Source organism: Psittacula echo, assembly GCF_963264785.1.
Source record: "Psittacula echo genome assembly, chromosome: 7".
In the NCBI taxonomy this organism is placed as follows: domain Eukaryota; kingdom Metazoa; phylum Chordata; class Aves; order Psittaciformes; family Psittacidae; genus Psittacula; species Psittacula echo.
In genome coordinates, this window is record NC_137740.1 from 11186233 (window position 1) to 11213906 (window position 27674).

The 27674-nt window shown below is 42.1% G+C and overlaps 2 protein-coding genes across 13 annotated transcripts; one reads left to right on the top strand and one right to left on the bottom strand.

Moving 5' to 3' along the window:
- The first annotated feature begins 3405 nt into the window (after window positions 1-3405).
- PRDX1 (peroxiredoxin 1) lies at window positions 3406-20487 on the top strand. Of its 11 annotated transcripts, XR_013957287.1 has the most exons (10): window positions 3406-3564; window positions 7253-7369; window positions 8358-8511; window positions 8818-8940; window positions 9792-9922; window positions 11522-11711; window positions 12317-12400; window positions 13665-15528; window positions 16019-18877; window positions 20331-20487. XR_013957287.1 is itself a non-coding variant. In XM_080622351.1 (6 exons), the coding sequence occupies exons 2-6, from the start codon at window positions 7264-7266 to the stop codon at window positions 11605-11607; spliced, it is 600 nt and encodes a 199-aa protein (XP_080478477.1). In that variant the 5' UTR covers window positions 3406-3564; window positions 7253-7263; the 3' UTR covers window positions 11608-11911. The 11 variants fall into 11 exon arrangements, 1 of the variants encoding a protein (XP_080478477.1); XR_013957288.1 differs by lacking the exon at window positions 20331-20487 and having other exon boundaries at window positions 12253-12400; window positions 16019-19741; XR_013957289.1 differs by lacking the exon at window positions 20331-20487 and having other exon boundaries at window positions 16019-19741.
- A 149-nt stretch (window positions 20488-20636) lies between these two features.
- On the bottom strand, window positions 20637-27220 carry MMACHC (metabolism of cobalamin associated C; the record flags this gene model as incomplete). Of its 2 annotated transcripts, XM_080622350.1 has the most annotated exons (5): window positions 20637-23349; window positions 23443-23523; window positions 24059-24211; window positions 24576-24770; window positions 27149-27220. In XM_080622350.1, 5 exons carry the CDS (start codon window positions 27218-27220, stop codon window positions 23212-23214), a joined length of 639 nt encoding a protein of 212 aa, XP_080478476.1. In that variant the 3' UTR covers window positions 20637-23211. The 2 variants fall into 2 exon arrangements, with proteins under 2 accessions (XP_080478476.1, XP_080478475.1); XM_080622349.1 differs by having other exon boundaries at window positions 20637-23523.
- Between the last annotated feature and the right edge of the window lie 454 nt (window positions 27221-27674).

The following is a 27674-nucleotide window of genomic DNA, read 5'->3' on the forward strand; positions in this document are numbered from 1 at the left end:
ACTGAGAGAAGACTGCACACCTAATCTTAAAAGTGACAAAAAAACCCCACCAGAACAACCCAAACCAAACAGTTTTGACTTTTACTCCAGGCTACCATTTTTGTAAATAACTTACCAACATTCAAAATTTGTAAACAGTACGATTAGATGAGAAATAAGGCAATAAAAATACCCAACAGGGCTTTGAAGAGGCTGTTACTTATTTTCAGAAAGATAATTCTGCTGCAGATTCTTGGCTGTTCTGACTCAACCTGCTCAGGAGGCTTAAAGGCACAAAGGTTAATGAATCCCTTGGGCATGCACGTGACCAGCTTTTTCTGTTGCACAGCCTGTTTTGAGCAAATACAGGAAAGTGGAAGGAGAGTGCAAGGCCAAGATGACAAAGAAAAATAACAGGAAATAGAAAATTGAGAGGAGGAAAGAAGAAAAGGGGGAGGAATTGCTGCTGGATTTGCTTTATCTTTATGGAGACCCTGTCAATCACAACTCCATTTGAAAATCCATAATCTTAATGCAACAGAAGATGCTTGAATTATAAGACGATCACGGGGAAACTTTAATAAACCTCAGCCTTCAATAATGTAATAGGGAGTACAAGAGAAAAGGTAAGAAAGACTGTAACATTTTGCCATCAAAAGACAGTGATTATTCAAACATACAGTAATAAAGTTTGTTAATTTAAATAAAAAAAGGATATGCAGAGAAGGAAGAGGTAATGTAAAACATTTTGACCTAGAAACAGTCTTCACTTGAGCAAAACGAGGAAAGCAAACATATGCATTGTATATTTAATAATATGTATTTTTGTTTTGATTAAAACTGTTGTTAACCAGCTGCTTGTGCGTAAATGCCCCACAGCTTGGGAGCATGTGAGCTTTGAGTTTTCAGGTGAGTTTTTGCATATATTATAATGTCCCATGTGTCCAGGCTTTTACACTTCCTGTACCCGTGATGTATATACAGGAGGTTAAGCATGTTCTGGATTCAGCAGACATTCTGCACATACAGTGATGAGCTCTCCAGAACATGTGTGAGGATGTCCTAATGTGCTGCTTTAGAGGGCATGCATGGATCATCTCCGCTGTTGCACTAACATGGATATGCTCAAGCAGTGTGCTCAGTGTTACCCAAACCCAGATGACACTGCTGTTCTAAGTTCATCTTACTCTAGAAGTCCTGGATACACTTATGTAAAATCCCTAAATTCTCTTCTGACAAAATGCATGGAAACCTAAATGTGGGGTAGTGTTCTCACGTAGGACCTATTTCTTTGCCTTTGTTTTTACACATGGTGGGGGTTTTGTTTTTCACATCAGGGACCCATTCCCAACATATGTGGGAGATACAAAATGATCCATGCAAAACCTCGCATGGTTACCAAGTTAGAAATCTTCAGGTAGTTTCAGTGCTCTGGCACTTCAGGGCCAGCCAGCTTCTCATGTTAATACATAAATCACTTACTGTGGCCATATCTGTATGGATGCGTGCAAAGAGGCCTGCACTTGGGCTCCTGATGCTCCACACTAACCAGGTACAAGCTGATCCTGTCTGGCAGCTGTTTTAGCACAATACTAGAGCGTGGTTAAGCCGCTGTGTGAAGAACAGAGTGTAGAGAAGCAAAGTGTGGGGGCACTGTGTCGTTCCAGTACCTGCTTGGGCAGACATGCTGTGTTTCTCTTGGAGAAGTCTGGTTTTGGTTTGGGTTTTTTTTTCAATCTAGATAGTATCTTGCATCTAAAGATTGAAAGAGGCTACAGAAACACATGAACAAGGAGTGGCTGTGGCAAGTTATCACTCCAAAACCTACAGAAACTGATGTTTGGAAAGACTAGCTCAGAAACTAATAAAAAATAATGAGGCCATGGACATATGAATGGAAATGCAACGCTTAAAGCGCGAACATGGAACAAATGGCATTGTGGCACCTATGTGACATGGGTGTATTATGCATCTGAAAGTATGAGAAGTAAGCACAAGCATTAAGGGAGTCTGAAACCATGAGAAAGTCATTACTGCTTTGTCCATTGGTAAACCTGCCAGAGATGCAGTAAGACTACATTGTTCTAGTGGTTTTAATTAGGACTGCTTGACCTTTCAGGGTCAATAGGGGTTGATAGGTTCATTGACAGGCCTGGGTTAATAGGTAGGTATATACATGTCTCAATTTATAGACATTGATTGCCATCACAACATTGATGTTAAGAAAGTAACATTTCTTTCTGTAAAAGACTAAGCATGCTATAGCAACAGAAACAGTAGCAGATAAATTATTTGCATTAAGGGGAGTGCAGATTTTTTTTCATAAGTACATATATGCATGTTATTTGCTTTTATTATTTAAGAACTAATTTCATCTGGAACTGAAACCAGTTGTCTCTAGGGTGAATCACCATATGGGTACGGTCACCCAGCAACACTACACAGCAATGCAGATTACAAACATTTAAAGTTTATTAATCCTTTATGGTTTTCTCTACATTACAATTTATAATCAAGTTTTAACAGGTAGAAGAAATATAACTGTAAACTGCAGAACAGATGAGTAAAAATCAGCTGATAAACACCTTATCACTTTTGACTTAAGCAAGCAGTTTGTCATGGATATGTCCTTAATGTCCTTTAGTATTCATTGTCTAATAAAGTTTTTATATTTAAATTCAGGGTTTGGTCCTCAAAAAGCACCACGCTGCTTCAGTTCAATCTTGGATCCAAACACAATGCTTGTAAGGATTCACAGATGCTAAGTGTTCCTCAGCGCCGCTTCACTCTGTGAATGATGCAAAACTCCCTGAAGTGAGTAACTGTAGCTGTGTCTAAGAGTTTCCGTCCTACTCCCCAAAGCTCAGAGGTTAGACTTTGATTTCTTATTTTAGTTTTAAGCTTTTTGCTGACTTGCACGAGTTGGATCAGTCTTTCCATTGAAGGAGATCCATGAAAGCTTGGGAATCAGTTTCAGGAGGAAGTTGGTAATGCAGAGTGAGAGGATAAAAGATTTGACCCCTCACCTGTGTAACACTGGGAATGCCTATTGCTTTGTAGGCGGAAGTGTGGCTTTACTGAAATCACCACCAGCTCCAGTCCATCTCAATGACATGCCAGCTACCTCTTACTCTCCCTCAAAATTCTGTCTACCCTTTGCCTCTTTGATGACTTTTAATATTTACAGCTTGGACCTATTAAGACATTAATAAAGCAATTTCTTCTTGCAATACGCCGCCTGAATCATCTTGTTTACAACCATTACATTGCCCATTTCCACGGCACCTCCCAGGACACCATCCTCCGCATTATCTCCATTTATTCGAATTCCTTTGCTGCTTTCCAACAGCCCACGGCAGTGTCTCCGTTCAGATAAGCAGCACCAAACCCACCCCGTCGGGGGACCGGCGCAAACCTGCCGAGTCATGCTGCCCTTGCAGGCGGCCGCGCAGCCCAAGGCGGGCTGGGAGAGGCTCTCCTCGCGAGATCGGGGCGGGTATAAAGCGGGCGGTGCGGGGGGAGCTGCCGCAGTTTGAGTCGGCCTGGTGCAGTAGTGAGGGTGACACGTAGGAGAAGACTCTTTGTGTAAGTCGGAGGGGAGCGGGCCGCATGCATACCGCAGGGTGGTGGTCGTGTAGGGTTTTGCGCAGTCTGTGTTTTCCGGTTTTTTGTGGGATTTGTTTGGGTTTTTTTTGTTTATTTGGGTTTGTTTCCCCTCCCCCTCTGCGGGGATGGGCTTTTGAGCGCAGCGTTCAAGGGCGAGCTTTCGCTCCGCGTCTTGCCCCCTAAGGAGCGCCGCTTTCTTTCCTTGTGCGGTTTTACCCTTCTTTTTTGCGGGAGCACGACGACACACGGCCGCAGAGAGCTTGCCTGCACTCCCGCCTTTATCGGCTCTACTATTGTGCCGCAGGGGAGGCCAGGAGCGAAGCTCCCTCCGCATCCTGCTGCGCTGGAAGCCGCGGCTCGGCCTCTCTCGTCTAAATCCTTAAAAAACCCTCAAAGTAACGCTGGATTCGGCTTGGTAGAGCATACATGGTGGCAGGTGTTCCCTGTAGCAGGGCGATGTAGTGGCCTTTTGCGCAGGTGGATCCTTAGAATTGGCGTAAGGGGGTTTTTCAGCGAAGCGCGTTCCGCGGTCTGGGTGTAGTTGGCTGCGGCGTGGTGGAGCCCGGGAGATCTGTGGCGATATCGCTCTCCTCTGACCGCAGCCCGGTAGTTTAACCGCGGTTTGGTGACAGTCTGAAGGTAGCAAAGTGGAAGGTGGGTGGTGTGTTTTGAAATGGCCTTTCGCTTTTGTTCAGGATATCCTAGAGGTATGAATTGCTGGCTAGGAGTGCAGGTCTGGCTTATTATAATTGCAAGTTGAAGATAATTGAGGCCGTGTGTGGCTGTGAGCAGCGAAGATGTTCTGACCTGATTCAGGTGTACTTGATTGGCAGTGTCCGTTCTCTTTTCTTCTAGAAAGAAGGGCGATCAGGACGACTTAGTGCCAGGTGCTGCCCTGGGGTCACAGCAGCCCTATGCAGTGCTACAGGCTTGGGGAAGAGTAGGTGGAAAGCTGCCGGGGGGGAAAGGACCTGGGGGTGCTGGTTGACTGCCAGCTGAGTATGAGCCAGCAGCATGCCCAGGTGGCCAAAAAGGCAAAAAGTATCCTGGCTATTATCAGTAGGGCCAGGGAAGTGATTGTCCTGTACTGGATGCTGGTGAGGCTGCCTCTCGAATACTGTGTTCAGTTCTGAGCCCTTCACTGCAAGAGGTATTGAGGTGCTGGAGCAGGTCCAGAGAAGCGCAATGAAGTTAGTGAAGCACAAGTCTCATGAGGAGTGGCTGAGGGAAGCAGGGTGGTTTAGTCTAGAGAAAAAGGATACTCAGGGGAGACCTTCTGTCTCTACAGTTACCTCACAGGAGGTTGTGGCAATGTGAGTGTTGGTCTCTTCTCTCAAGTAACAAGCAATGGGACAAGAGGAAGTGGCCTGAAATTGTGCTAAGGGAATTTAGATTGGATATTAGGAAAAACTTCTTCACTGAAAGCATTGTCAGGCATTGGAACAGGCTGCCCAGGAAAGTGGCTGAGTTGCCATTCCTGGAGGTATTTAAAAAGACATGTAGATGTGACACTTGGGGGTGTATTTAGCGGTGGACTTGGCAGTGCCAGGTTAACAGTTGGACTCAATCTTGAAGGTCGCTTCCAAACTAAGCAATTCTATGACTATGAAATAACATTGAGTCTGGTCTGTTCCTCTGTGGATTAGGAAATGCTGTGGTTAAAAATCCAATCAGAACATGTGAGAGCACATGCTCACCCCACACAGAAAAGCAGAAATGTTGGCTGGTCACAGTCACTGCTCTGAGGAAAGCAGATGGTTCTCCTGCAGTACAAAACAACTGAAATCTCCTGCCAGTATTAAAAATACTCATGGTAACTGAAAAGAGGGCAATAACTTGTAGCTTAGAAAGAGGAAGTATCAAAGAGCAGTCTGACAGCTTTTGACATTGGATGCATAATAAATACTCCAAGGGATTGCTGGTGGAACAAATATAGGACTGTCATAGTACTGAGCAAAAGGATGACCTTGAGTTTAAGTAATGGAGAAGAATGTGATTCAGTCATAAAATGTGGGGTCCTGTGCTCCAGACAAGAACAGCTCTTGCTTTTGAGATAAAACTTGCTACCTGTAGGCATCTCAAGTAAATACTGTGCAGTGGCTGTCTCTTGTACCTAGTACAGAGTTGTGGTTTCAGAATTCCACCTGCATTCATGGCACATGTGATGCTTGGCAGAGGGATTATTGATGCCTTTCTGCTAGGCTGCTCCTGTACAATCCTGTGAACACTTGGTAGTTCTGGCCACCTTCATTTGTAAGACTCACTCCCAGCCTGCTGCAGTTGAAGACTGAAGCCTTGGGTTAACACATGGGTAAAAGAATTTTATTGCAAAAAGCAGCTAGAAATGCTGAATGTATTGACACTGCTCAAAATGAAAATTAAGAGGTAGTTGATTACTGTCTGTATACTGTCAGGGTATTGAAGAAAAACTTTCAAATGTAAAACCATTACTAAAAAGACTAAACTTGGATTGAAAGCTAAATGCTTATGACTTACAGGCTAGTTTTTCAGGAAGAAAGTGGCTGGCAAGGGAGAAAGAGCCAAGAAATGAGGTGTTCCCGACTCTTTTTGTAATGGACTTGGTGCCTTGCAGGCATGACTTGAAAAATCATTGAATCTCAGCTTTCATTAGTAACATGAGACTCATGCTAACCTTTCAGAGGGTTTGTTTTTTTATTGTCAAGGCAGCTAGTGCTTGTAGCAGTATATGAAATGACCTGAGTGAAATCACTTAAGATTTTGAGTTGAAGAAACCAGGTTCATAATCTATCAAATACATATACTTATGCTGTGGAAGTAACTGGAATTCTGAAGTGATACACTGCATTCCCAGACTGAGCAAAAATACTGTACAGGGTGTATTACAAATGACTGGCTTTTAGGGCAGGCAGCGAGAAGTAGAGTTCTCTTGGCCTTGTGTGCCCTCTTACTTTTTCAGTAGACTTGGGAATGGGGGAGGGGAACAACCTGTTTGTACTGTTTTAAGACTTGATGAAATTTTAATTGTTAACATAGGATGTGATTGCCATGTATACAGTGAGTCTTGTCACAAATAAAACAAGGTTTAATTGTTTGAAAGGCTGAAGTGGAGTTATGCAGAGCACTGGTCTCTGGGGATTAACAAAAGTTCTTTTGTTCTGGAATCAACGGGAGGATAAAGTTTGAGGACTTAAATTCCCTTGCGAAATTGAACAAGGGTCTCCTCATCAAAAGTTCTTAAAAAGAAACAAAAACAAGACCACAAAACCCACCAAACCAGAAATACAACCAGACTTTAACTCATCCACCAAAGTGAAATGGGAGGATGGAAAGATCTACAGAGTACTGATGAAATTCTAGGCTGCCCTGTCCCAGTCTCTTAGCTGTTACTGGTCAAAGATCACTGTTATTGTATCATTAGAAGGTGAATGAACCACAGATTGTGAAGTGCTAGTAGTGTTTATAGCAGCTTTGTCTGGGTATATAGATTGAGGGGAGAAGTTAGTGCGTTGACTGGACTACCCAGGTGACAAAACTAATTTCACTCTTAAGCCTTGTGTTGCAAGACCAAGTGCTGCTAAAGTGTCTCTGGGGTTCAGTCTAGATTGATAGGATACTTTGAATAAATGCTTACTTCCAGGTGCAAACCTACTACTATCTAAACTGTATTGTCATTAACCCCATCTAGATTAAATCAAGATGTCTTCAGGAAATGCTTTCATTGGAAAACCAGCCCCTGACTTTACTGCCACAGCTGTAATGCCAGATGGACAGTTCAAAGATGTCAAACTTTCTGACTATAGAGGTAAGCTTCTGTGCTTCTCTAATGACACAGATGTCATCTAGCCATATGTAATAGTGGATACATCTCTATTTGGTTTTGAAGTAATAGTGACCACTTGGCAGTGGACTGAAGTACACAGCTTGTGCAGTGGTTCTCAGTCATGGCTGGACTGTGCTTGGGAAGCTGTCAGCAGCATGGCTGAATGTCCCAGCTGTAGGAATTGTGAATAATTAGCATAAAATGCCTCTAAACTGTAATCATGGATCAGGTGTATTTGTCCTATCATACTATGAGATTGGTGTAACATCTCCAAACCATGCGGAACCAGCAAAATCTCTTGTAGGCTTTCTGTCAATGGAAAGTGGTTTCTTTCCTCTAACCAGTGAAGATCCTTTCTAGAGTACTAGCAAAATGTTTGCTTTGCCAAAAAAAAACTTACTAAAATCAAAGGGAAAGCGTGAAGTATTTGAGTACTAATGTGGATGGCTTTGGAAAGACATTTCTAAAGATGCTGTGGCTCGGGCTGTGTGAGAGTGATGAGTAGGTATAGGCTAGTCACGCACTCAAATAAAATGTCTCCTTGGCTTGTAGCCTTTCAGACCTGTGGTGTAGCTGCACTCTTGTTAGTCAGTCACAGGGTCTTCTAGCGTATGTGCTAGGTGTACTCTGGATAGGCCCATGGGAGTAGACCCAGGAGATAGGCATTCCTGGTCAAATTTAACAGTCTGGTTTTGGAGACTGAATTGGGTTCTTTGTTATTAGCTGTAGAGTGGCCTTGAAGGCTGTTGTAAATGGTATTTGGCTGAAATACAAATCCCCCAAGGTGCTTTATGGGCTTGCCACCTATATAGCAAGTCTTAAAATAGAGGCATCTGTAGTTTTCCATTTGATCTTTAAAGATAAAGTTGTATCAAGCCCTTTCTCTTCTACCAGTATTTGAATGGTTGATGTTGAATATGACAACTGTTGTAAAGGGAGGAGAGATTAACTGGCTGTACTGCTCTTCCAGGAAAATATGTTGTGTTCTTCTTCTACCCCTTGGACTTTACTTTCGTCTGTCCAACTGAAATTATTGCATACAGTGACAGAGCCGATGAATTCAAGAAAATTAACTGTGAAGTAATTGGAGCTTCTGTTGACTCTCACTTTTGTCACCTTGCCTGGTAAGAATTGGCCTCTTAACCTAATAGAATGTTCTGCCTGGTCTCAGTTCTTGCAGGAAATGAATCCTGAGTGTATTGAAACTTGCCTACTGAAACATCAAAGACACTTGAAGTATTGGTAGCACCAAGTGCTTCTGAACGGATCTGAGAATACTGTTCAGGTTGGCCGTTGCCTTGTGGCAAACCAAGTATGATATTGTGGAAAGGAGCAGCTTGTGTTATACCTCACATGGACAGTTTAGAATGAAGTGTTTGTAACATTTGAACTGCATTTGGTTTTTTTTTTTTGTTTGTTTTGTTTTTTAGGATCAACACTCCAAAGAAACAGGGAGGTTTGGGTACTATGAAAATCCCGTTGATTTCAGACACAAACCGTTCCATTGCCAAACAATATGGGGTACTTAAAGAGGATGAAGGTATTGCATACAGGTAAGGTGCAGAAGGTAAACTTGCTGTTGAAGTTGTATGTTGCAATAGAGCATGTCAGGTGAATGCAGCTTGTGTATATTTGAACACCTACAGCAAGCTGAAGCTATTAGCTACTCTAGATGTAAACTGCTTCAGACTGTCAAACACCTGTACAAAGGGAGATGCTGCTTAGTTCTCAATATTTAGACTTCATGGTTTTGGTAAGCAGAAGAAATGCCTGCTGCTTCCCTTGGGTTACCTATGTGCACAGTGCAAATGTCATGCAGGTGAGCTGCTGCAAACATTGGTAATGCGAGGCCTACATAGTCAAGGCAGTGATTACAGGTATTTAGTAGTTTAAACCCAAGTACAACTTGGGTTTTAATTAATCTGTATCTTGTAGTTGACTGTTCCCTTAAAGTTGCCACTTAAAGGGAGTTGAACTTCTTTTAATTCTTCACATGGCTTTGGAGGAATAAATGATGAGCCATTGCTGGGTTGGGTTTTTGAGAACAGTGTGTGTAGTTTTTCTTTGTATATAAGAATGCCTCTCCTTCACTTTTTCCCTTGGGCTTCTCTTCCACTTTGTTTCTCTGCTTGTATCTTCCTTAAATAGGAAGCACTGTTTTCCTGCATAAGTGTTTTGACTTGGCTCCTGTGCCTCCTAGTTCCTGCTGAATGTTAGGCTTTCAGCTGCTAATGTTCCAGTGCTATGCATACACCAAAGGCTTTAGTTTTTAGGAAGAGGCTAGTAATACAGATGTCACAACTTACTGCCATAATAAAATACTGAACTTCAGTCTTTCTAAAGCTGTGTTTAACTTTGGGGCTGGTTTGGTTTTTTTGTGGTTTGGTTTTTTTTCTTTTTTTAGGGGCCTGTTCATAATTGATGAGAAGGGAATTTTGAGGCAGATAACAATCAATGATCTTCCTGTTGGCCGTTCTGTTGATGAAACCCTCAGGCTTGTCCAGGCCTTCCAATTTACAGATAAGCATGGGGAAGGTAAGGGTTCTTCCTCTTTCTAATCTTAAGTGTGTTTTCTAGAGCATAGTATTAACAAAGCAGGTTAAATCAAGGTTTGCAGAAAAGTATGCAGTACATGTATTAATCACAGGTATTAAGTACATGTAGCAATCAATCTGAAATGGAGCTGCCTCTGTAAAGCTACTTGTTGAAGGACACTGTGGTGTTCTATTTGTCTTTTTCCACTTAATTGTCCATGGAGTATGTACTGAAATACCATTTAAATCAGTTTGGTGCTGGGTGGCTTGCTGAGCTCATAGTAGTTGTATCCCTTTCAGTTAGATACAGAAAATACTTGAGATGGAAATTAAGAACATGTAATAACTTAAGGTGCAAAGGTAAGCATAATTTAGACTCTGCTCTCAGATTTGGTAAGTTGAGACCATTAATACTAATGCAAAGTTTTATGCAGTGTTAGACAAGGTCTTCAAATTCCCAGAAAGCCTGCTGACTTCTGGCCCCACTACACATGGACACAATGTGATGAAGGGAAATGGAGTCTTTGTGCCCATAGTTGAGGAATGATAATGTGCTTCAGGCTGGTGGCTTTTCTGCAGACATTAAAAAAAAAAAAAAGGCACTGCAGATTAAAGTTTTGAAAGGTTATGGAAACTCAAAATTGCTGTGCAGGTATTAGTAGTCTTTAGCTGTCACTACTTAATGTACAGTACATGTGACTGCTGGTCACATGCAGCTTGCTTCAGAACTGGTAGATCAATGGCAGGTTTTATTAAAATGCACTGCAATTGTGGCTAGGTGCTAGCCTGAAGAGATTTAGTGTTTCACTTGTATGCCATCCTCTGTCAGCTGAGGACACATCCCTAATATTTGGTGAAGTAGTCACATGTCATGCAAGCAAAGCCTTTGGGGGTTCACTGTGCGCTGGAGTAGTCAAAAGTTGGCAAGTTTTCTTCCAGAACTAGTACTGCAGTCTCATCTAAACCAGGATAGACCAGAATAAGGTGCCGAGCAACATTCAAAAGCTGACAATACTATAGCTAAGACTGCTGGTTTTGTGTGGAGCAAGCATCGAGCCTTACATGGCTGTAGATGAGGAAGACCATGTCCAAAAAATACTGCAATTTTGAGGCCATGCAACCTTTGCATCTTGGTAGCTTTTTGATAGCCATATAGGGGAACTAGAGTTTTCCTGCCCCTTGCCATTAAACTGGAGGATGTAACTAAGGTTGACTTAGAGATAAGGAGAATATAGACTTGACTGGATCTGAGCAGAGAAGTGAACTGTAATCCTTATAAAGCCTTTCTCATCCAGGCTGCTGGAGTTGGTGTGACCTTGCTGTCAAGCGTCTGTGAAGCTTTTAAGCAGAGTGGGGAGGGGTGTGTGTATAAAGGGCCCACTGTTCCATGGGCAAACAGCAAGTTCCTTGGGTGCTACTACCTAGTAAACAAATGTAAATGAGTAAAATGAATTTAACATAATGCTACACTGAATAATTCACCTTCTGTATGTTGCAAAGATGTATACATGTTTTGAGTTGCTAATTTGCTTTAATGTTACATGAAAAACAAGTTTGGGAGGAGCAGCGGGTAAGACTTAAAACATTCTTATTGTTTCAGTGTGCCCAGCTGGCTGGAAGCCTGGCAGTGACACAATCAAGCCTGATGTTCACAAAAGTAAAGAGTATTTCTCCAAGCAGAAATAAACCTCCAGTCTGCATGGAAACTAGTATGCCTTACATAAAGAGCAAGCATCAGTTACTGAACTTTGACTAAGTCATTGCATCTGAGTCAAGGGATCATCCTATAGGTATAAGCAGTAACTTTTTTTTTTTTACTTGAAGGAAAGTTTGTCCTGTTGACAGTACCTTCATAGAAAATCTTAATGATCAGTATCTGTACATTAAGCCCTAATGACTTTAGTGACAATGCAGTGTATGTGATTAGACATGTGTTGCATATAGAGCAGTGGTATCCTTTTGTAACTCTATTAAACTTGTGGAAAGAGCATACTGTCTACTGTTCTTATGTATCATCATCAGGAGACCTGAAAGCAATGCAGGCTAAACTTCTGAAAGTTTGGTCTGCTGAGCTGTCTGTAGATATCTCAATTCTAGAGGCCTTTTACAGCTCTATTAGAATGGGGATATTAATGGTTTTCATGTTGCAGTGATAAAGTACTCTTTACACTTGCCATAACTTTGCTACTAAGTAGAGGAACATGGTTTGATTTTTAGTCCGTCAGAGTTAAGTAATACTACAGTGCCCAGAGCATGAAGCATAGAGGTGACTAACAAAGGCTGGGCATATTTTTCATGTTCTGTGTCAATTTAGTTATTTCTGCATCACAGGTCAGAACTGTGACTGTTTATGCTAAATTTCTGGGAATTGGTACTCAGTTTCAACACTTCACAGGAGTGGAAGACTGGCCTTTCTGAAAGCAGACTTCCTTGGATGTACAACACTTGTCCTTGGTCTCTCCCACTACATGGAATGAGAGTGAGAATATGCCAGTTATCCATTAGCTGCTTGTTGTATGATTAAGATCAAAAGAAGAGCAGCACTATAAAATCTGGCACTTGGGTGTGCTCAGCCTTGTCTTTTATCTTTGTATTACAAAAGTGTGCATAATGTAAAACAAAAAGCACATGACTGTGGCCTTAAGTAACATTAAAGTTGTGTAGCTTCATGGTTAAAGGTGGATTGAATAAAGTCCTGAACTTCGGAGCTGGGGATTTGGGTAAGGAGCTATTGCGTAGCAATAGAAGTGAATTAGAACCCTGTGATCTTTATGTACCTGTAAAGATGAAACTCTTAAAGCCCAAGATCTTGCATGTAACTTCAGCTCCTCAAGCAGTAAACAAGTTCTGTCCTGCTTCAAGTGAGCAGTAATGAAGTTGAGGCCCAGGGCAACTTAACATGTGTCAGAAGTGAAAGTTGCGTGCCTTCTGCAGTTTGAAGAAATATTCATTGCAGAAGCCTTGCTGTTGAGTGTTGCAATAAACAGTACAGTAGCTAATCCCCTGGGCCTTGCTTAAGTGGCGCAAATCTGAAGCTGTGTGAAAGTTTTGCTTAGTTGGATAATATTTTGCTTTAGTGTTTAAATTCAAAATTCTCATCAAGATAACAAATGAGGGTAATGCTGTAGGGTGGCATTGAGAAGCAACAGGAGTGTTTATATAGGGTTCAAGGTAAGTGAATGAATACTAACCAGTTTGATTGGAACTAGATGGTCTTAAGGTCCTTTCCAACCCTAACTATTCTATGATTTTAAGATCTTTGTGCTCAGCTAACTTCTTTCCTAGCAAATGAAAAGGAGTAAAATCAGAGCTAATCTAATGTAAAACGTACGTTAGTTGTATATGGCTCTATTAGCATTGAAATGTTATAAAATTGGTTACAGCAGTTTAGAGGGTACAGTATTAGTGTGCTCATATCTTGTGGAATGAGGAATCTTTGGTGTAACTAACTTCTGCTCTTACTCAGAAAAATTGCACCTGTTCTAATTGGGCTATTTTATATATATATACATATATATCTATGCAGAAATGCTGCATGATGTCCTCCTAACTCCTGATAGCGTAGCAAATAAGGCTGTTCTGTGCCAAACTGAGGGCTTCTACTTTAATGATGAAGTTCAGGCCTTGGCTATGACAGAAACCCCTTCTTAAATCCTTAACTCTGATCGCTCTTCAGATGTTAAAAATAGAGCATTTAAAAGGAATAGAGTTACTGCCTGCTCTCCTGCCTGCCCTTGTCGTAGGGGTGAAGGCGTTCTCTCGCGTTCTGGACTTGGACCTCCTTCCCAAAAGCCAGAGCGAGTCCCCCCGTGCTTGTCCCCGGCTCTGGATTCGCCCTCTGCTCCTCACCACAGCGGACCCTTCCTGCCGCTGGTGCCTCCCGCGCTTTCCCAACGGGGGCCGCCGATTGGCTGCGGGCGGTGCCTTGCCTTGCGCAGTGGCCGGGCCGCCCTCCGGCGGGAGCAGCGATGTCCAGCAGCCTCTGCGTCGTGGCTGTGGCCGGGAAGAGGCCGGGGTTGCCCCAGTGGGAGATCCGGGAGCTGGTGTGTCCTGTCAAAATAGCTCGTCTTCATTTGTCTCACCTGCTCCTCTGATGTAGTGTGTTCTGTTTGGTGAGGTATTTCCTGTGCATAATGGTCATGTGGATACTCAAGTTCTGACAGGTTTGGCATTCACCCTCCCTGCTAACACAGCTGCACTCCTGCTTTGAGTGATGTCTAATGTTCAACACTGTATTTTTAACACCTCCTCCCTTTTAAATATGCCAGTAGTCATAGTTGTGTTCATGTGCTAATTATATTTTGAGAAGTGGTTAATCTTGATCACTACTTAAGTAGCTATTCTGTGAGGAAAACTTCTGTGATTGAGAAAAACCTTGCACTTATAACTGGACTGCTGCTGTCCACTGAGAGTTGGAACACAGAGACCCTGCTAATGGTATGTATTTAAATATCATAGTCTCTGGTGAGTTGGAGTATTGTGTGCAGTTCTGGTGTCCTCAACATAAAAAGGACATGGAACTGTTGGAACAAGTCCAGAGGAGGTCATGGGGATGATCAGGGGACTGGAGCACCTCCCATATGAAAATAGGCTGAGAAAGTTGGGGCTGTTCAGCCTGGGGAAGAAAAGGCTATGTGGAGACCTCATAGCAGCCTTCCAGTATCTGAAGGGGGCCTATAAGGATGCTGGGGATGGACTCTTCATTAGGGACTGTAGTGACAGGACAAGGGGTAATGGGTTCAAACTTAAACAGGGGAAGTTTAGATTGGATATAAGGAAGAAGTTCTTTACTGTGAGGGTGGTGAGACACTGGAATGGGTTGCCCAGGGAAGTTGTGAATGCTCCATCCCTGGCAGTGTTCAAGTCCAGGTTGGACAGAGCCTTGGGTGGCATGGTTTAGTGTGAGGTATCCTTGCCCATGGCAGGGGGTTGGAACTGAATGATCTTAAGGTCCTTTCCAACCCAAACTATTCTGTGATTCTATGATAAATGTGGAAATTCAAACAGCCAAGAATCAAAATACCTGTGGGTTAGGAACTGTCTTACATGTTTACACCAAATGATTGACTGTGGGAATTGATGCAGTTAAATATTTTTAGGTTTTTGTTTATTCTTCAGGCATGTGAGGAACTCATGGGAACATCTGTGAAACTGTCATTTTAATGTTTCCAAGAGTAGTGTAACGCGCAGTATGGGTAACACATACCACTTACACAAATCAAGAAGAGCCTGGGTTTATTTCTTTGCTTAAACTTAGTTCAAATGTAACTTGGAATTTCCAGTAAGTGCTCTAGGGTACACCTCACTCCTGGTATTGTGACATCTTAGATTGGTGTTTCTGTGACATTCAAATAACTCTTATCCTCATTAAGAAACACTTTTTCATGTACCATTTTCATTACAGTTATGAACTGGTTTTGATTTCATGATCAAAGGTGTCATATTTCCCAGTAAAAACACATCAGCAACACTTGGTTTTGGTGGCAAGACAGACAGCTGTTGCAGTGTCCTGTCCTGCTTACTGGGATTTTCCCTGAGCGTGTACACAGCAGATGCTATTTAGAAAGGATGGAATCTTAAGTGTGATGTTTGCCCCTTTTTTAATGTGTGAGTAATTTCATCTTTTTTTTATTTCCCATTTTGGCTGCTTATTATAAATACAATGTTGCATTCATTAGTTTCTTTATATCTCACTCAAAACTGTCAGGTGAAGGGAAACAAATTACATCTTACAGTGTCTCTTTCCTAGTTGTCTTTATTTGTAGCTGCTTGCTGTGATTACCAGTTTTACAACTGGCTCGCTGCTTTGCAAAAGACTGTTCTACAAGCATGTGAAAATTTTACAAGCATGTGAAGTTTCAGTCTTAATCTCTGAAGAGTTGTTTGTATCTTATAAGGACAGGGGAAGATCCTTCACACATTATTGTCACAGACAAAACACTCATCTTGAGCGGGGAAATAGCTTAATTTATTACCAATCAAATCAGAGTAGGATAATAAGAAATAAAAACATAATGTTAAAATGTCTTCTCCACATCCCTCCCTTCTTCTCAGGTTTAACTTTACTCCTGAATTCTTTACTTTCTCTCCCCTCCAGCAGCACTGAGGAATAGGGAATGGCTCCTTTCTCCACCAAGGGGAAGACTCCCCACACTCTTCCCCTGCTCCAGTGTGAGGTGCCTACCCCAGGAGCCAGTTCTTCACAAACTTCAACGTGAGTCCATCCTGCAGCTCTTCACAAACTGCTCCAGTGTGGGTGCCTTCCATGGGTGCAGTCCTTCAGGAATAGACTGCTCCAGCGTGGATCCCCTCTTGTGCACCCCCAGCCTACTCACTCATGGAATGAGGAGCAGAAACAGTTTTGACTGTAAGCACTGCTCAGCACTTAACAAAAACATCCCTTTGTTATCCACTGTTTCCAGCACAAATCTAAAACACAGCCCCATGCCAGCTGCTATGAAGAAAATTAACTCTATCCCAGTCAAAACCAGCAGAATGCTATTTCAATATTAACAATTGTGTATTTATTTCTAGACATTTATAAGAACAGAAATGCTTAGTAATGTTTAAAGAATTAACACTGTTACAAACCAGATTTCTCACTGGCTTTGAAAAATACTCTAAAATGCTACTAAATTTAAAAAGTACTATTTTCTTAACAAGTGCTCCAGCCTTTTTATTGGGCCTTAGAAGAGCAGATCAATACAGTTCAAAGAACAGAAGCAAGCAGTTTACACCTGGCAGGTATTGCAAAATGATGCACTTTGGTTAGGAAAGTATGTTTACAAAAGCTCCATGACTGTACTTTTTTGTAATGCTATACATAAAAGCAACAGTCATGTAAAGATTTTATTAAAATAATGGGGTTTATCATATTAACAGTTGGAAAAATACTATATATATCCTCTGAAATTTTCAGTGGGTCTGGTGTTCAGTATTGCAGGACAAACTGTGTAAATATATATTCTGAAGTATCTTGCTAGACAGATAAAGCATAGAGTGCTGAAGACAGAAACATCATGGTTCTACTTTGCCAAGGGTCAAATGAAGTAAGTGCAGAAGAGTGGTGTGAAGCCACAGACTAGTGGTTCTGTCCAGCCTGTACTGGTAGGAGCACATTACACTTGTACATCAATTCAGAAAGTGTGTTAAAGCTGTCACTGTCTTTTCTTTGGATACAAATTAATCATACACACAGAAAGAACACTGAATTAGGCAATCAAAGAAATAGGTGTTATTTTGATCATTAATATGTGAGCTTCTATTTTTAACACTAGAAGGTAAAAAAACCCCAGATAAATTTACATTTAACTTACAGCCAGAGCTGATTTTATTTTGGCTATCCACGTGTCTATGTTTCTATCAAGTCACTAGTCAGTGTCTTCACCTGTAATGTTGGTGTAATTCAAACACGTCACAGAACATAGGAGTATGATATTACAGCATGGCTTTGCAGGCCAAGCCTGTGCGAATGAAACATCTGCATAATGAACTAATCTATGCTGCACACGCTTACGTGGATGCAGAGAACAGGTTGCCATTGTGCTGTAAGTTGTTTGCAGTGTTCTAGAACAAGAGATGTGCCTGTGTAAGCTCCTCTTGCCACACCTAGTGATGATAGGTTTGGACTTCAATGTGAAACTTGGCTCTTTCAACTGAAACTTAAATCATTGTGCATATTATGGGACGTGTCTCAATTTAGTCTTCCTGTGTGAGATACCATTTGACCATAGATACATGAATATATGTGAAGTCACTAAGATTGCGCTGTCCCCTGTGAGCTCAGGACATTTGTGTTCCGTGTTCTACAGCAACATACTTTTGAAGTATCTGCACCGACAAGTAAGAGTAATGTCCTTCATCAAGAGAGAAATCTTTAATCTACATTTAATAAAACAATGTAACTAAAAATTACTGTATTTCATGAAATTTAGTGTTCACAAAAATAAGGTGATTTTCTTTGTCATTTTTATTGCTGTAGTCTTTTATATTTTCACAGAAAAGCCTATTAATAGATTGGCTGGTCAGAACAATACTGGAAAAATGGTTATGATATGAAATTAAAACCTAAAATTAGCTAATTCTTTTAAAAAGAATAACAGTTTTTATGCATTCATAGAAAAAGTAAGGATTCTGCATAAATTTTAGATTCTGTAGGGTATTTTTCAACCCCCCAGATCCACCCCATCATGTCTTTAATTTACTTGCAGGAATTCTCTCAAAAACCAGAAAAAATTCAATCTCTTGAAAAGTTCCTGTAGGAACTGTTTCGGGGAAATAAAACCTATGGAGTTATTAAAAATAAATTTTCTTGCTCACTGAATTATGTACAAACATCAACAAAAATAAGAAATGTTTTATAGATGTAATATTAACGAATGATAGTTACGTGTTTGATTTTTTTCAGGAAGTAGCCATTCCAAATACTTTTATACATAAATAAATACATTTTGCAGATTGTGGTAGAGTAGTGGAGAGATTTTAAAATTCTACTAAAATATCACTCCTTCTGTGATAACATATTTATTTTTTTGAAGTTTCCCACCATATGTCCCATTATTGTGTTTCAGTTATTTGGAAAAAAAAAAAACCAAAACCTATTTTTTCATCTAAATTACTGTTTTTTTTCTAAGGAATGTGAACATCTCTCTGTTTCAGTCACTGAGAGAAAAGTACATTTGTGTTCCTTTGTTGTTTCTGTTTCCTCCTTGAAAACCTAGAAGGGAAGTGCTCTGAAGCAAACTTGATGGATGATCTCTTACAGGATATATGATATGACACAAAGCCAACTTCACAGCAAGAAGAGTCTCATTAATACCCGTGTCCGTTTTGGTAGATGAATTAGTGACAGTTGAGGTTGCAGAGGTGGAGCTGGCTCTCTGCTGCAGTAGATGGCAAATCTCACTTCCCATTAGAACAACTTTGCAGCTGTTGCCACTTATGTCAGTATTCAAAGGTAACTTTTTACATGTATTCTTTGCATGGGGCTGAACAAAGAGTGCTGATAACCACAGAGGTGCTGATCAGTAGCTGCCACTTCTTGGGTTTAGAAATACAGAAGTCTTTACTCACTTCTTTTTTCTTTATAATCAAATTCAAGTCACTGCATTTTCAGTAATTTAACCCTTGTTAAATAGTAGCTACACCACCAATAATTTTATTCACAAATGAATAAAAGACCACATATGCTATACTGAATGAGTAAAATTATGCTTCTGACCCAGAGGAGAACAATCTAGCCCTAAAAAACACAAAACAAAACCCAATGTCAAAACAGAAGAGTGCTCTGCTCTCATAAGGTTGGCTAGTTCTGTCTGACACACCAGTACTGATTTATACAAGCAAACTATCTTCGGTCTTCCATCGCTTAGACAGCCAGGATTGTTACAAGACACCCTTTTATAGAAGAAGGAAATAAGGCAATATTGGGAATTAAGTTTGCCAAACTCAATTTCATACCCTAAAGAAACATCACTACTTATTCTTGTACCACTGAGATGCAACTGATTTAACTCACACAAAAGAAAAAAAATCAGTTTTTCAAGTGTGTTTCCATTTCTGAGTAATAACCCTGATGGCTGCTTATCACCAGAGTAGACTGTGCTTTGCATTTAATCACTATTTTCTGTCACATCTTTAATCTTAATAAAAATGTTATTTTAATGAAGCCAAAATGCAGAAATTTTAATTGAAGATGAATGATGTCATGTGCACAAAAAACATTACAAATTTGTTAATTCTTGAATATTTTATTAGCTTGAAATATACCGAGTATTTTGTAGCTAAATCTTAATTCAAATTAAAGTACCTTTTAATTTAAGTTTTGGGGTTCTTTTTACTGTTCAGCTCTTGAATACTCACTGTTCTGGTTATATTGAGGAAAAAAGATACTTTAATATGTGTAAAAATTAGGATTTGGAGAAAACTTACTTGTCAAAAAACATAGAAGGTAATACATGAACAAGTAAATCTATCCAAGTATTTGCAATTACTTGTATTACTTGTTTGACATTTCTAAGCGCTGAAAATAAGAATGCCTTCACAATGCCCCAGGATCCAAGACTGATCTGTTCCTCACCATGTCTAGTCTTGTCCCAAGTGATAAGTCAAACAGGTTCTCACACTTCAGTTTTAAAAGACAAAGACCATTATACAGTCCAACCAGCAAGGAAAGAAAATTATCAGCTGCAGCTGTGGATCTTAGTAACCCACCTAAGAGAAAGCCAGTAAGAACCAATCCAATTCACTCCAAGATTACTGTAGTAGGAATGGAAATGTTATTAAATACTTGTACTCCGTTCTGCCTGACATAACTGTAGTGCCAGAAGCACAAAGAACACACATTTGCCCTTCCTGTGACTCAGTACTTACTAATATGTTTTAATAAATGAGAATTCCTATACTTACAGGTATTACTTTCAAGTTCCTGAGGGAAAATCCCTCAAATATCAGTTATGCACTGGACACCTTGAACTTTTGTTACTGCAGGAACAGAGGTAAATATCGAAGTGCATTGTCATGTGCTTGCTGAAACGACCTGGCAAATATAAACAGTTATTAGACTTAGTCATGATGTGCTGTATGTTTTATTTTTTTTATATTCCAAGCTCAGAAAGTTGGGGCTGTTCAGCCTGGAGAAGAGAAGGCTGCATGGAGACCTCAGAGCAGCCTTCCAGTATCTGAAGGGGTGCTGGGGAGGGACTCTTCTTCATCAGGGACTGTAGTGACAGGACAAGCGGTGACAGGTTAAAACTTAAACAGGGGAAGTTCAGGTTAGATATAAGGAGGAAGTTCTTTACTGTGAGGGTGGTGAGGCACTGGAATGGGTTGCCCAAAGAAGTGGTAAATGCTCTGTTCCTGGCAGTGTTCAAGACCAGGTTGGACAGAGCCTTGGGCAACATGGTTTATTATGAGGTGTCCCTGCCCATGGCAGGGGGGTTGGAACTGGATGATCTTAAGGTCCTTTTCAACCCAAACCATTCTATGATTCTGTGATTCTATGAGCCTGCCATAATAGTTTACTAATTTCCACCAAGATAACTTTTGTTTTCAGATACTGGATTTTGTGTGTCTTAGGTAGCTCATGTTTTCAGTACATTAAAAACTTAATAATTGATTCTTGCTTCAACATCTTTAGCTCTCCTCAAGTTAATCACTGCATTGTTTAAATAAAAATACTCAGTAACAGAGGGTTACTTACAACTTTGTATATTTTATTAACCAAAATACCATGTGAAGAGAAATAAATTACAAAAATTGAAATGAAATGGCAATGGCAATCTGACTTTAAAAAACCCAAACAAATAAGACAGACTTAAATATTTGTAAGAAATCAACCCCAAAATAGCAAAATATTTTAAATTGAAATGTAAAAAGATAAATCTGATTCCTTTCTATATTTATCCTTCTAAGAGAATCAGTGTTTTGTATATGTTATTAATATGAACCATTAATTCAAGTCCCTGTTTAACTACAGTTCAATTGGAAAGTTCTGAAAGGTCAAGCAACATTTTAACCAGAAGTAATTCTATAACATAAGAACAGAATTTATACAAATTTCCTTATTTTGCTTAAATAAAAAAATCACAGTATCACTACCGTACAGTAAATAAGGTGTCTGCCTTAGTCAGATGTGGTGAACCAACCATGGAAACCAACAGAGATGTTTCTGTAACAGCAAATACACTAAACAAACCCAGTTCACTACTCTGTTTACAGGAAAACAAACTTATTACACTGAATTTTGATTGTGCTTAGTTAATATACAGACTATGAAAAAGTGTATCAAGCAGTGACTTAGTGTGAAGGCAATCTTAGTGTCTGAGTCTCTGAAAGGCACCAAGAATAACAATGTAAAATAAACCGAAAGGGCTCAGTTCTGCAAAGAGTGTATTTTTACTTCATCATGTTGATAGGCAGGGAAAAAGTGCTTACAGTTTGCAGCACTGCACTCTAGTCAAGTAACAAAACTCTCACAAAATATACTTTACTTTATTATAATATATTATTTCAGTGAGGCCTGAGCCTCAAAGTATCCTAAGATAAATTATATTGCTGATTCCCAGTGATGTTGTGACCTCTGGACAAATCTAACAGGAGAAAGTAATGAAAAAAAAATTATGTTTCTGTCTGAAAATATTTTACCCAGCAATGTCACACGAATGTCATGAATATTTGCTCTTTTCTTCTCTCTGCTTGTTTGCCTGTGTGCATGACAGACAACCCTGTCACACATTCAAACATCCATGCAATGGTTTTTACATGTGTGCAGGTTTACCTCCCCCATACAGAGAGTACAACAGGAAGCCATGGTAGTAAAACTGTAGTGTGTGTAGCTTGTACCTTAAATGCAAACCTCATCTACCTTAGAAAAGGTCATGAGAATTGTCTTTTTCAGTCAGTTATTGTAACATGAATAAAAACATTATTCAGCATCTTGCTGCTCTATACAATGGATTAAAATTGACCTAAAGACGTCACCTTGTTCTGAGGAGCTGACCCTGGGCCAAGAGGAAATGGCAGGCTTGAGCTGTGACCTTTGTACTGTCCTGTTCCCTTTCGTAACTACCCTGAAGGAGGCAGCTACTGTTGGCTCTGTTTTCCTTACTCCTGCTCCACGTGCAAGACCACACTACTCAACAAAACAATCTCTGGAGAATTTTCTTTTGGATGTTAAGGAAAGGAGACACTAAAAGAGTTCTTGATTAAACAAGCACTTCCAGCTTCACTGGATGTGAGGGAATGTAGCGCAAATTTTCCTTCTGAGGAAGGCAATATTGAAAATACTGGACACTTACTCCCTAGGGAGAGTTATGACACAGTGTAATAAAATGCAGGATACATCTAAAAAAGTACCTGCCCTGAGGTCAGGCAAAATATTCTGGAGTACAATGATTGAAATTTTACTTGTACACAGAATAAACCCAAAACACTTGGAAAGAAAATTCTTCAGAATAAAAACGTCTTCTCTAATGAGCAGCACGAGTTTTCCAGCTGCCAGGGTGGCTGAACTTTTCCCAACCAAAGGCTCATCGGCATCTTGCCAGACTCCCAAAAAGACACAGCAAATCAGCAAAGCACAGACTGCTCCCACCTTCCTCCAGACCACAAGTGCCACAACGCAGCGCTCCCTCTTACTCTGAGGAGCTGATGTTTGGATTGAGATGCTGCACACACTGCTTGGATTTGTCACCTCTGTATCAGCACACTGTCTTCATCAGCACCATGGTAAAGAAGGTGCTGATGAGTTACACTTCACTTGCCCTCTGTCCCTGCATAGAACCGTGTTACTCAGTGAAATATGCTTCTATGGACTTCTTGGGTCAGCCCCAGCAGTTTGAGTCTCTCTGCTGGAGGGGTGGCAAAGTAGGCTTTCTGCTCCTCTGAATACTTTTCCTTCACTTCAATTATGTCCCTGTAGCGAGAGTCCTGCCAGTGGAAATTGAATTGCTCCAGTAACTCAATTCTTTGCTCCTCTGTGCTCACACAGTCAACAGGGGCACACTGCTCCAGGAATGGTACCTGAATATCTGGGAAGAGGAGAAGACCTCGGATAGCAAACCAGCCACCATACCTGGGATGGATACATACACCAAAGACCTTCTGGAAGAAAAAAAGAAGGATCTAGGATGTCTTACTTTACCTCTAGTAATGGTTAGAGTTCAAACGATCAAGTCGCAATGCAACTTCTCACACTCTTGCCCTCTGTTGGGGTGCTATACAGAGAACAAAGAAACTCCTGAACATGTGGCTCAAGGCACTGCATTTCATTCCCATTTTCCCATGCCCACGCCACCTTGCACTGTGGGGAGAGTGCCCAAATCTAACAAAGAAATTAACTATGGTGCAATTATTTTTCTATTTATAATGCTCCAAGCAACAGGCTTTCTTTTACACTGAAATCTATTCTCTTGTCTAAGTAGATTTAATAGCTCAAGGTATTTTTCTCCATGTATGCATTTCCCTACTACCCTGAAGAATCCTGGAAGCTTCTGATTCCTGGCTGAAACACTTCATGCATCTATATGTAATCTGGACTTTGTATCTTCCAATGGGAAGAACTAGTGAGTAAACAATAGCTGTATGATTCAGTGATTGCAGTTTAGTGGTTCTTCCCAGGCTGTGGTTTTTGCCTCACCTTTTCCCCCCAAGGATCAAGCTTCACATCCTTCCTTTGGTAGTAATACGCAGCTCCAGAAACGTGGGCAGCTGTCTGAGCCAAGAACTTTGGCTTTCGGTTTGGCAGAAGCTCGTAATCAAACATTATGTCCACTGTCTGGTCAGGGAATTTCTGGGAAAATTAAAACCAACGGTGAGCCCAGGCTCATGGAAAAAGATTGGCCACTACTTGCTGGATGCTAGCAAATCAGGCACCTGTGAATGCTCCAGACATCCTGCTAATGAAATCTATCAGCTTGTGGCCTTGGGTTTTCAAACTATGACTGTAACACACTCTACATAGCTACAGGCTGTATGGCAAAGAGACAGAATATGCAAGTGAAGCAGGTCAACAGCCCGTGGATGCTCTTGCCATCATGAATAATGCTTTACCCTTCTAAAGAGCATGTGCAGGAACATGGAAGGCATTGTCTACTGCTCAGCTCACCCACTTATATACAACAATAATAAAAGGAATCAGTGTTTCAGGTTCTTACCTCCTTCAAACGTGACAAATGATAAGAAACACACTGATCCACAGGATCCCGGATTATTTTTAACCGTTCTTTGTTCACAAAAGGTTTAAGGGCTTTTTCAAACATTGAAGGCGTGCTGAGTACCACGAAGGCCAGTGTGTCATCTGGGTAGGGGAGATGAAAAGCGGGCTGCACAACAGCATTGTACCATCCAACCTGTGGCAAAGAAAAACAAATCTCCATTAGAACAGAGGCACCACTCTGGCTACTGGGCATGCAGGAATTTAAAGAAGTGGAATGAAGTGCAGCCACCTTCATTTGCAACCCGAATATGCAGCCTGTCTGCTGCCTTCCATTCAAACCAAGTTGTTTTGCATATGGGATTTGGAGTTTCTGGAAACTGCCCTGTGAGGTGTGTGTGAGAGATAAGAATCATCTACTGCATTCAGCTTAAGGCTGCCCTTTATCCAGCTCTGCTGCTCAGAAACCCTAGAGGGAAGCAGCAGCAACCAGTCTTGCCAATGCAAATCAGGTGTTTTGGTTTAGATAAAGCTTTTACAGGTTGGGTTTGGGTTTTTTTCACATCGTCAGCTAGAAAGAAACTGGTACTTCTGCTCATGTGACAAGTTGCATGGTTTATTTCTTCAGCAGGAAATGATGTGTGAAAATGAAGGATGTGAAGCTCCTAGCAGTGCTAAAACCTGCCAGAACCATCAGCTGTAGTGCATGGATTGTGACACACACACATTTTGGTGCTTGTTTCACAGCTGTATGTGTTAGAACACAGTCCAGAAATGAGGGATCACGCCGGCGCAGAAAGAGCAAGAGGACAGGGCTGAGACCAGCAACTACCAGGCAGGGGGAGGAAATGGCTGAACCCCCCTGCACCCCACTACTAATGTGCTGCACAATAACATCAGTCTTTTTAGGAATTAGGACAACTCCCACTCTCCTGGGATGCCATAAAGACCAGGACTAACATTCAGAGAGATGTCAAGCAACAGAACTCTTACTATTTAGTCTGAAAACACAAAATACTGGTCACCTCTATATATTACTGAAATGAATCTGAAAGTGACTTTGCAGGTGACACTGGCAGCCAGACCTGCTCACATGGAAACACAGGCTGAAAACTAAGTTTAATATGAAGATACATTCTTGTATGGGCCCCAAAGTTTAATCAGTTTTGTAGCTCTTGTTTCAGATGCTCAACTGAGATGTTACAAGAAAGTACAGAGGTGAGAATCTAAGGTTTGCTGATTTCCCAGAGTACATCAGTCAGTGTACCAGGGCTGGGAGCATGAAAATTAAACCTGGGAAGAGATACGGCACTACAAGGTTTCCCTCTGGTAGCTGTAGTCTTTCTAATCCGGGTTCTGCCCCTAATTCTGCTTCTGTGTTTTGGGAAAGCAGTGTTAAATTCTTCAAATTCTGGAGATTTCACTTCTCTCAGTGCCTCATTCCCTTCAATTGTCAGATCAAGATTGCAGCAGGAAATACAAGTATTTCAGGTGACAACTACAACATTCCCTAAGGAAGGGAAGGTCGTGTTTATTGTAAAGATTTACATTTGGTTGTCGATTTGTATTTGATATTGCAGATTGATTTATTGCAGACCGGTGATTTATTGCAGATTGCCCCTGTCGTGGGCGAAGAAGGAACCCCCAAGGTTTGGTGGTAGCTGAGGGAATACAATTCAACACAGAGACAGTGGGAGAGGCTGCCTGCCTCAGGGCAGAAGGAGCCGTGTAAGCAGCCACTTACACGGTGAGACAGTCTGCACTTCAGTACACGTGTTTCTACGTTTAAAGTTTAAGCTTGCTTAGAGGACTTTACTCTCTGCTGGACCCGATGTATCTTTAATTCTCTCGACCTTATCACACTGAGACCAACGTAAAGGACCCGAGCAATCCCCGAGCTCGGCTGGCGCTCCGCCACTGCCAAGGCACGGCCTTAACCTTGACCCGCTTCACCGCGCGGGCAGAGCAGGCCTTTCCCGCTTGTCCGTTAACCCGCGCCATCCGCCGCGCAACACGGCTCCAGAGCACTGGAACCGCTGTGCCAAGCCGGGACCGCCTAAAGCGGGGCTCTGAACCCCTCGCCCTCCCCTCCCCAGGCCTGAGGAGGAGAGTGCGATGCCGTGGCAGGGTGGTCAGGCCACGGCTTCCAGCCTAAAAGGAGCGGAGAGTGGCTGAGGCCCGGGGAGGCAGTGCCGCCTGCTGTCGGTTGCGCGAGGAGCAGGCAGGCACCGTCACCGTTAGCACGGGGGTGTGTCGCCTGTCCGGCCTGCACACGGCTGGAGGGCGGACTGGGGGGCCCAGCGGGCAAGCACTGCCAGTCCCTGCCCCCCGAGGACAAGCGGCCTCCCGAGCCGCCGACAGCGGTGCAGTGCTTTTCCATCCCCTCCAGCGGGAGTGACGGAGGAGAACCAAAGGGTCTCGCATCCCCACCGCCGGCCTCAGCGGTCACCGCCGATCCGGGACACACAAACTGCCCCCCAAAAGAGCCCTCCCCTCCGACCCCCGCAATAAGAACACCGCCCCGATCGACGTCACGGCTGGTGACGTCATGGCGGCCCCCCGTGACGTCAGTACCTTGAAGGCGTGCACCTCGAAGCCGAAGGGGTCCAGGACGCCGCGGAGCCGCTCCGCCACGCGCCGCTCCATGCCGCGCGGGGCACCACGGGAGGCGCGGCAGGGAGAGTGTGACCCCCCCAACCACACCGCCGCGTCTCCTAGGAGACGGCGCAGGGCATTCTGGAAGCTGTAGTGCGCGTCGCCGTCCCCCCCCCCGCCCGTCGGGATCTCGAAGCTCCCGGCTGAGGCGCTCGCTGAGGCGGGTTTGGCGATGGCGATGCCGGGTGTGCTCCTGCCTCACAGCCCCTGGTAACCACGGTTGCTTTGATCTGTATTGTGCATGTTTGAGCTCCGTTGTATGCAGCTTGAAAGCCTCACCTTCCTCTGCGGGTAGGAGCCGCTCTCTAAGGCAGTTAGCAAGGTCTCTGGTGATAATCCTTTCTCTTTCCCCATCTGAAGGTATTGCTCTTTGCTGCTTCCCTGTTCTCTTCCAACACATTTGCTATGTTAGAGACCAAGCCTCAGATTGGATTTCCTTACCTAA